The sequence below is a fragment of the Notamacropus eugenii genome, chromosome 1 (genome assembly GCF_028372415.1).
Source record: "Notamacropus eugenii isolate mMacEug1 chromosome 1, mMacEug1.pri_v2, whole genome shotgun sequence".
Lineage (NCBI taxonomy): Eukaryota > Metazoa > Chordata > Mammalia > Diprotodontia > Macropodidae > Notamacropus > Notamacropus eugenii.
In genome coordinates, this window is record NC_092872.1 from 214,461,304 (window position 1) to 214,471,470 (window position 10,167).

The 10,167-nt window shown below is 45.1% G+C and overlaps 1 protein-coding gene and 1 long non-coding RNA gene across 2 annotated transcripts; both read left to right on the forward strand.

The window, feature by feature from the left end:
* The first annotated feature begins 4,135 nt into the window (after positions 1–4,135).
* Positions 4,136–4,924, forward strand: MARVELD1 (MARVEL domain containing 1). Its single transcript, XM_072626717.1, has one exon. It carries the CDS (start codon positions 4,270–4,272, stop codon positions 4,789–4,791), a length of 522 nt encoding a protein of 173 aa, XP_072482818.1. The 5' UTR covers positions 4,136–4,269; the 3' UTR covers positions 4,792–4,924.
* Positions 4,925–5,944: 1,020 nt separating this feature from the next.
* Positions 5,945–8,756, forward strand: LOC140515897 (uncharacterized). The gene is made up of 2 exons (XR_011971183.1): positions 5,945–6,705; positions 7,634–8,756. It is a non-coding gene; the product is annotated as an uncharacterized lncRNA (long non-coding RNA).
* The last annotated feature ends 1,411 nt before the right edge of the window (positions 8,757–10,167 follow it).

The window sequence follows — 10,167 nt, forward strand, 5'->3', positions numbered from 1 at the left end:
TCAGGATAGGTATCCTTCATTCCTCTCCTGGCTGCGATTCTGATTCCGCCTCCATACCTACACAGGTATCTTCCTTCCTACCTTGCTTTTCAGCTTTCTTTTATATGTTGCCTTCTCCATTAGAATGGGAACTCCTTGAGGGCAAGGACTATCTACCTTTTTTGTTTATATTTTTTATTCCCAGAGCTTACAAAGTGTTTGGCAAGTAGTAAACACTTAATAAATGCTGCTTGCCTAGCTGCCTCCCTGTGAGGCTACCTGAGCTTTCCTTCAGGGAATTCAAATCTCCACTCTGGTTATTGTATTTCTTTGGGTCTCTGCTCGTCCCTTTGAAGGCCAAGTTGAAGGGTGTGGCTGAGGTATATTACAAGGGAGGATTCAACAGAAATTCCCCAAATGTCGTGCTAACAGGCATATTTATATCTTGTATGAAGATTTTTCAATGTCAGAACAAAAGCCTTATCAGCGGATGGCAATGGGGATGCAAGAAAATGCCTCACATATCTCACACGATATAAAATTGTATGGGAGCATGTTCCTCCAGTTAAGCAGTGAGGTGGCAAAGTGGATAGAGTTCCAGGCCTGGAGTCAGGAGGATCTGAGGACAAATCTGGCCTCAGATACTTACTAGCTGTGTGACCCTGGGCAAGTCATTTAACACTGTCTCAATTCCTCATCTGTAAAATGAGCTGGAGAAGTAAACTGCAAACCACTCCAATATCTTTGCCAAGAAACCCCCAAATGGGGTCATGAAGAGTTGGACACAACTAATGGATGGAACAACAACTCCAGGGTTAAGGGGGTCAGGGAGAATTCCAGATTGGGATGAGGTTTCTAGGCATAAGGTGCAAGTGGAGAGTCATCTAGAGTCCTTGAGACTCCCTATCCCCCCAAGCTAGAGTCCTGTTGGGTATTTCTAGTTCTCCATATCTATTAGAACATGAGACATTGGGGTATACAGTTGAAGGACAATGACTGGCTTTGTTCCTGCCTCATGATTTGAGTTGGTGATATCTTGCACATAGAAAGAGAAGAAAGAACTTTAGAATAAAGTTTAGAGTTAGGTAGTTTTGTGTTAGTTGTACAACTTAGGTAGTAAGAAGAGACAGAAGGTAAAACAGGTACAGTCTACACCAGGGACTTTCTTTAGGCTACTATTATTAGATTTATTAAAAAAAAAAAAAAGGAAATCATGATGGGAGGGAGGAGTATGGTGGGTTGTGGGTAGTAATAGTGATGGAAAAAAGTTATGCTATTTTATTTTTTGAAATTTATTAAACTGTCAAAAGCTGTTAAACAAGTTTTAGAGACTGTATTATTGCTCAATATTAGATTTTCAATAAAACATTTAATTACAAAATAAAGACATGACCCTTGGGATGAAACTATGAATATGCATTTGCCTAGTTACACTTGCTTGGGGAGTTTTGCTGAAAATTCCTTGGAATGTCTGCAAAGTTCTACCAAACTAAAAATAGCATCCCTGAGAAAACAAACTGATGAATACTTCCTTATAAGATCAACTTCATTCCTTTCAGAATTATGCCCACTGAGTGTTGAAACAACTGAGAGCTAGTTTTAAGTGGCTGAGCTGATTGTTAAATTTTTGATGTGGCTTGGAAATTGGCAAACACTTCAAGTCAGGGACTGATTTGTTGTTCTGTTGATGGTTTAGAGTAGACTTAAGAAAGTAATGGAGAAAATGTTAATAGTGCAGATTAAACTTAAAAGTATGTCTTTGTACATATATATGTATACACACATATTGGAAAGCTGGTTGTTAAACATTTGTACATTTTTGGAAAGGTGGTTGTTAAACATTTACCAGCACACACTATCTAAGTAAATGCTGCTAATCTAGGTTCTCAAGACTTTTTCTAGATAACTGGAAAGATTCCCTCCTTTCCTCAGTTTCTCCTCACCTCCTTTTCTCTTGTTTTGTTCATGTCTTCATGTTGTTTGTTTGTTTGTCCTGGTCTTTGTGTGCTATCTAGGGACCAGCCTAGCTACATTCAGAGAGACTCACTGGTAAATTGGGCTCTAGGTGGCAAATTCTTTAGTCATGATGACCTGCATAGTTCAGAAATGTACATCTTTTGACTGTATCCTTTCCCCTTAGTTCCCTTAGTAGATATCTTATTTTTTGACCATTTGAATGTTACAGACCAATGAATGAATGGATGAAAAAAGTTTGATTTAACACTTACTTTGTGTCTTGTGCTAAGCCCTGGGGTTTCAAATACAAGAAAACAGTTCCTGTTCTCAAGGAGCTTACAGTTCTAATACAAGAAAACACATATAGAAAAGTTGTGGCTGGGAAAAGGAATTTTGGTGCCCATAGAAATAGGTGGAAGGGGGTTGAGTATAGGCATAAATTTCAAAAAATAAAATATCATAACTTTTTTATGAGTGTAGGCTAAGTGGTCTAGTTTGAACTTAGTCACCAGTTAAAGTAGTAGGATCCTAGGGTGGGCTCTTCAAAGATAAGTGAAGAACTTCTCCCAGTGACTTAGGACAAAAATTCTACTGATCCAAGTCTGTTGTCTCTTGGGAGCGCTGGTCTTTTGGGAAAAGGAAGGCAAATGGCAAGATGACTTGGGTGAATGTGATAAGTCAATTGATTATTGGTTTAAGGGCCTCTACCTTTTTAGACTTAAACTATGATTTAATTTGTGTAGGTAATTTCCAGTGTGGAAACTCCCTCCGTTGATCCATATTGGTAACTCATCTGCTGCTTATGGTCTTAGAAACTGGAATGGGACACTGAAAGGTTAAGTATCTGGCCTGTGGGCACACAGCTAATAAGTATCAGGTCCTGACTCCAAGACTGGCCCTTTAACCACTTTACCACACTATCTTTCAAGGCATATTACTCCATAAATTCCATGTGAATCTGAACAAATGCATGGTGGAGGTGGTGACTAAATCCTGTCACTTATATTCCTTTCCCTTTTAGATCATAAGCTCCTTAAAAGTCCACATAGATTGTGTTCTGCAACTGATTTTATCATGTTTCCTCAACACCTCGCACAGTGAAGGCCACTGATGTTCGTTGAAATGAATTTTTCTACCAGTATTCCATCTAATTTACAAGTGAGGTCAGGGTGGGGAACAGATTTGAATCCAAGACAAATTAGCAAGCAGGCAGGCTTGGTCCCCGACCTCCTGCAGGCTCTATTTGCCCAGGGTGGGCTTCTCTTCTATACAGGATGCTGTCAACTTTTTCTCTGATAACAGTTAGCCACGTAGCAGTAAGAGGTGTGCTGGAGTTAGCTTGTTCGCCATTTTTAGGGTGAACATATACACCTCAGAAATCTTCAGAGGTTACACATCAGGGCTTGATTTATTCTTATGCTGATTGCCTAGATTTAAGAAAGTAATGGCTAAAATATAAATAATGCAGATTAAACTAAAAAAGTGTGTTATCAGCACAAGATTTTGTTGCCGTTGTTTTCCCTTCCGGAAAGCCAATTGTTAAACATTTACCGGCACAGCTGTTCTCATTCCGAAGGGATGATCCTACGATTACTTTTATGCAGGTATGGCATAAGGCCAAAGAGAGCTCAACAATCTTCTCCGCGATGTGCTTCAGGCTGGAAAAGCAGGGACGTGCTTAGTTAGACTCCGCTAAAACGAGAAAAATGGCCTTCTGGGTGTGGACAACAACCTAAGAATCAACGACTCTTTCTCCACCTTTCATAATCAGGCAGAGACTGTACACTGAAGTTATGAAAGTAACGGGACCAGAAGTAGGTACAGGAAAAAAGAAGGCAGGGTAGCCCTTCACAGACTCAGATGCCACAGAAGTTGCCCCAGATCTCAGCCAGAAGAGAGTGAAAAGGAGATATGATAGGGTGTTCGGGACTCCGCCCTGCCCAACCCTGGACGTTAGAGATTGGGAAAGTGGAGGAGAGGCGAGAAGATGAGGGGGAGAGGGTGGTGAGAAAGATGGCAGGAAGAAGGGAAGAAGGAGTGTACAAAGTTTGGGGGAGGAGACAGAAAGGGAAGAGAAAAGAGCGGGCAGAGGGGTGGAGAGAGCTGGAGACACAGAGGAGATCTGGGAGGGAAGAGGCTGGACATAAGGAGACTAGTGTGGAAAGAAGTGAGAATCTGCGGAGAAGAGGGGCAGACCAGGGGAAGGGCTGTAGCCGGGTGGCTGGCTGCAGCAGTCGCCGGGAAGGAAATCACTGCTAACTGGCCCGCCGCTGGCTGGGCGCTCGGCTCCAGGCGCATTCCGGGTCCCCCGGGCCGCCGCCGCGCCCCAGGGCCATGCGCCCCCCGCCCCCCCGCCAGCCCCCGCCGCCCGCGGCTGGGGCGCGGAGCTCGGTGAGCTTGCAGCGATCGTTCCTGCGGAGTCCGCTGGGCGTGCTGCGGCTGCTGCAGCTGCTGGCCGGAGCCGCCTTCTGGATCACCATCGCCTCCAGCAAGTACCAGGGCCCCGTGCATTTCGCGCTCTTCGTCTCGGTGTTCTTCTGGCTACTGACTGCGGGCCTCTACTTCACCACCCTGCTGGGCAAGCACGAGCTGGTGCCGCTGCTGGGCCCTCGCTGGCTGCTCACCAACGTGGTCCACGACCTGCTGGCGGCCGGCCTGTACGTGGCGGCCTCGGGCATCATGATCGACCAGACGCAGCGGCACAGCTACTGCAACCTTAAGCACTACCCGCTGCCCTGCGCCTACAACGCTTTCCTCGCCGCCTCAGTCTGCGGCTGCTTCTGCCTCTCGCTCTACCTGCTCTCGGCGCTCTACGGCTCCTGCCGCCGCTGCCGGGGCCACCAGGACTTAGCGTGAGGCCGGCCCGGGCCGTTGGGGCGGAAGGGGGATGGGAAACACAACGACTTCCTACCCCACCGCCCTTCCTCGCTAGATCCCTTCCTCTCCCCTCTGCACAGCCCCACTCTTCAGCTACCCGCCCTCCCAGTCCTCCAGCCCCCTTCTGAGGGCTAGACTACTCGGACGTCCCACGCTTTCCCTCCCACCCCTCACCCCTCCATTGCCCACAAGACCCAGCCTGGACCGAGGCGCGAGGAGGTGGACAAGCTGTTGCACACACAGACCCTTTGACGGTGCACCAGGGAGCACATGCTCCCGTCAGTCTCCAAGACGCAGAGACAGGAATCGAAAGTTTGGGAGCAACCCACTGACATTACAAGACTGGACGGCGGCAAACTGTCAAAGACAGGTACAGACAGACAGTGGAAGACTCACAGAAGGCTGGCTTGCCCATGAAACCCTCTTCGCCACTCCCAAAACTAGTCTCCTCTCCCCTCCCTACATCTAAACGTGGACAGAGACGCCCGCGTGGATCCGGGGAAAGCTCTTCAATCGAAGCCTGTTCTCAAGCTGTTTCTTAACCCCTCCTTTCCTTCTGCGAGAGGAGCACAGCCCTTTCCTTTGGCCTCTCTTCCAGCCGCTACTCCCTTCGGGCCAGGCGGCAGGCTGTCAGCCAGCCAGCTAGTTACTTGGCTGCAGGCGGAATAAATGAGGAGCCAGGAAGGCTATGTTAGGGCTGGGGCTCCAAGAGCAAGTTTAGCCCAGGACAGGGCCACGCCTTTTTCGTCCTAGAGCTGTAGTCACCCTTTCTAATGACCAGTATCCGCTCAGCTGGGTGGGTTTTGTGTTATTATGGCCTGGCATGGTGCTCGGGACAGGGCAGTGTATCCAGCAGGTTGGAACTGAGTACCAAAGAGAATACACCAAAATACCAAAACACTCTTAGGTGCTAGAGAGCCTCTGCCTTCTTGCTCACCTATGCGCTCCCCCCCCCCCCCACCTTCACCCACTCAGAAACCTGCTCACGTCTGTGTGGCTTACCTAGTAGACACTTCAACCTGTAAAAGGCCAGAGCAGAAAAAAAACCTTATCCATCATCTTCTAGTACAAGTCTATGATTTAGAGATGGAGAAACAGGTCCTTTAGAAGTAAAGTCCCTTGATGAAAATAACAGAACTGTTTGGAGGTTGAACTAAAAGCATTCTGCCCTGACTTTCAGGTTAGTTAGTGCTTTTTCTAGTATACAAAAGCTGTCTCTCAATCTAGGGTCAGGGAGTGTCAGAATGTGTCTAACAACATATGAAGCAACTGTGTGTCATCAGTTTTACTAATCCTGACAAATGAAACCCAATTTAGCTGCTTCTGTCTGCCCAGAGGTTTGGAGTGTAAGTTCTAATACTCCTGAGATTTGTGGTAACCAAGAGCAGGACAGGTTTAGTTTGCAGAATAGGGGATGTAGGCTGAATCTGAGTAGACTCTGGGAAATGATGGTCCCTCCTACTTCACCCAGGGAAATTATTTTAGAAGACTTGAGTGGGGCTGGTGGAGAAAGGTAACCAAGGGACATTATGGAAAGGTCTATGAAATTATGACTTCTTTCAGATCGCTATTTGAGAACTTGTTAAGATGTTAGTTCTCTCTGGGAACTGGTTACTTTATCCACCTCTTTCCATCTCTTTGGAAAATAAGCAGAACTCCATCTAGACTGCATTTCGTCATGAAAAGGTCTTACTCCTGACATTGGTGACAAGCAGCTTCGTGATTCTGAAATCGGATGACAATCTGGCAGACTTAGGGTCCCTGCACTTAGCAGTCATATATGGAACAACCAAGGAGAGAAGTCTTCTGGAGGTCAGAGAATCAAAGGCTATGCCAACAAATAGTTTGGGAGTGATGTTTGGAGTGATGTTCGGCTATGATGGCCCGTGAAAGGTAAGCAGATATTTTCCTATTATTCCTTTCCCTCCTCCCCCCACCTTTGAGGAATGAAGTTAGGGGTGGTTAACCACTAAACTTCTAGTGTAAAAACAGAAAAACTCATTTATTTTTATAAGCATCCATTTTTGGTGGTTAAGGTTTGTGCCAACTGTTGTAAAAACAATATTGAAGTTGCTAAATATTTGAGAAGTAAGGCCCTAATTAATTTAATAGTGCTGACTTGTTTTTTAAGTTCCAGCCTTTTGATTAGAAACACAGTAACATGGTAAACAATACTGGAATTTGGTTTGGTTTTTTTTTACACAGTATTTAAATTCTTACCTAAGATTTAGAAATAAATAATGCTAAGGGTGTGGGGCATGGTATTCATAGAATAAGCCCCCAACTTACTGCTCTGTAAAATAGGAAGCAATGATTTATTGATCTGAATCTCTTTTGCCCGTAGGGACAACCCCATCTGATGGAACTTTAGGATTTGACTGCTTAGGTTTTTTAGAGATTCAGGCAGAGGTTTGGGGACAAATGACTGTTAAGTCATTTTGTTTGTTTTTCATATATTCTCAATCATTCCTAAATTTTTCTTCCCCACTCCCAACTCCGGAGTCTTTGGCAGGTGCTGTATTGTCACCATCAAATTAACTGATGAAGAAAGGGTCAGGTTTAGGTTGTATATTCTCTTTCTCCCATGCTGCCTGAAGTGGCTGAAATGTGTTCTCTCTTTTTCTGAAAGGAGACCTGAGTTTCTATGGGATTCTCTATGACTGCTCATGCAGTTAGCCTGTCCCAGGGTGGGAGACTGGTCCCTCTGCTCAGTCTTGCTAGTGGGAGTAGACTTTCTGGGGTACAGATGTGATGCTGGGAAACAACGGAGAATAACTATTTAGCAGAGAACAGGAAAGAATAATTATTTCTTACGTTTCAGCTTGGTGCAGAACTGAGGGAAGAATCCAAGCAGCTGCCCGCATCAGCCATTTCTTCATCGTGTTTGGGATGGTCAGTGAGGGTGACTGAAAACGCAGCTCTGGACAGAAGAAGCAAGAAACTTTAAGAGTTTACCTGGGCAATACTGGAATAGCACCATCTGGGCAACTCTGCCAGAGACTGGCTTCCAGAGCCACTAACACATGACCCCAGGGTAGTGGTAGCTTGTTTTGGGTTCCTCCCCAGTGTGTGTGCATGTGTATATATCTATGTATGTACACACACGTATCTGATTTACCTATGCCAATGCTTGAGTTCATATTCCAGACTTCGGGTAAACAATGAACAGGTCTTACTTATCACCCAGTTTTTCCTCCTCCTCCTCCTTCTCTTCCTTATTTCACCATCATCCAAGCTACTTCTCCCTAACCTAATCATCCCTGTTAGAGGTGCTCCTCAGGTCTCTCACCTCACTTTTTGATAGTCAAGGGCTCCTTGCCTATTCTGACATCACTTAGATTACTTACCATTAGGTGTTATTTGTGGTCTTTCTAATGCATCATCAGTCTTTTATCTTTGCCTAACAGGTGTACTGTGCTCCTTAGCTTTCCAGAGATTAATGGAAGATCATCTGATTTTATACCTTTGGCATTTAACCCTCCAAATCCTTGCCAATCTTCCTCTCTTGCCTTCCAAAATGGGGAAGGAGATTTTAGGATGAATATGAAAATCCTTTTCCCTTCTCCACTTTGCTACACTTGCCACCGAAGCTCCAGTCTCATTCAATGTTAGTGGGAATCTAACATTCCAATCCTAGAGGCTCCTCTTAGGCTAGAGTCATGCACAAGTCTTCCCAGCCTGAACTGTGCCAAAGACAAGTTCACTAGCCATTTCCCCTGAGACCCTTGGGTTGGCTCTTGGTGCAGACTTTCCAGGGCTGCTTGCTGAACATGACCTACTAAGTCTCCAGCTGGACTGACTTAGGAAGGCAGCTAAGCAGGCCAACTGGGGCAGATTTGTAGTTTGGGGAGACCTGCCCCCATGCTGTCATTCTGGTTGCCACATAGTGTGGGGTTTTTGCTAATCTGCTTTTCTGAATAAAGTTTTGCTTATATTTCGTATGATTTGGGAAGGCGGGTAAATTCTCAACTAGGGTCTCATTGACTCAGGAGATCTTTGCCTTTGAACCTTAGTCACTTTTTTTGGGTCTCTTCCTCTTCCTTGGACTGGGTGAGAAGAGGAAATAGAACTAGCACAGAAATTCAGGGCCTGAGGTTGTGGAGGAAAGAAAACATGTGTTTATTTGCCATGCATGACTGTGTGTTTGTGTGTATCACTGATGATGCAGTTTGAGAGATATAAGTGTGAGACATAGGACTTGGGAGATTTTCCCCTGCTTTTGTAGTTGCCTGCAGGCATCTCCCTCCCCACCCCCACTCCCAGGGGCAACATCAGCTCCAGAGATTCCTCTGGCACTGACAGCAGCCTGATTCCTAGGGGATGGGATGGGGAGGGGCAGGGGCTCTTGCTTTAGTTCATAACTCTGTTGGACAGTCTCACTCTGAGGCAGGGGTTGCCTGAGGTCAGGAACCAAAAGGAAGAAAATAGTATTTGTGTCTCATAGAGCCAGGAAAAGGCTCTATGGTATTCTGGAGGAACCAGCCCCCTGTCCAAGCTCTCAATTGACTCTCTATTTGTAAGCCAGCAGGGCCACCAACTCCCAGAGACTAGAAGGCAGAGGATTGGAATGAATAGCCTCTTAACTTCTCCCTGTCAGAGTGATCTTTGCAAAGCAGCATTAATCTGAACATTATCCTCCTTCTCAAAAACATTTAATGACTCCCTCACACTGTAGATTTTGGGAGAGCATATTTCAAAAAGTTCAGAGGAAAAATAGATTAGATTCCAATAGATTAGATAGTTCTAACTATCATTCACACAGCTGCCAGAATGATATTTTCCAGGCAACTAGCTAGGAGTCACAGTGGATGGAGCACTGGACTTGAAGTTATAAGACCCGAGTTCAAATCTAGCCTCAGATATTTCCTAGCTGTATAACTCTGGGAAAGTCACTTGACATTTCTCAACTTGGTTCTCTTATCTATAAAATAATAATAGTTAATAGTAGCATCTGCATCACAGAGTTGTTATGAGGATCAAATGAGATAATTTATGTAAAGTGCCTTGTAAACTTTAAAGTTCTATATAAATGTTAGCCTCACTCATAAACGTGGGGCTGATTCTTCTACAAATATACACAGCATCCATGGGAAGAGTGGTTCAAACTTAGCGTACAATGGTGGTGAAGTATACATGTAGGATACACACATGGCAAAGATAGCTTGTATAACTACTGCTACCAAAGGGCCTGGAAGTCCTTTCTCTCTCCAGATTCACTATCTCCAGGGTTTGTTTGAAGTGATGATAGTCTGACAGTCACAGCTAACTTAGATGAGTGCCACATCTCTGTTGGGCAGGATAGATTCTCAGGGTCTGTTCTCCATAAACCCAAATTGTAATTACCAGTTACTGTTT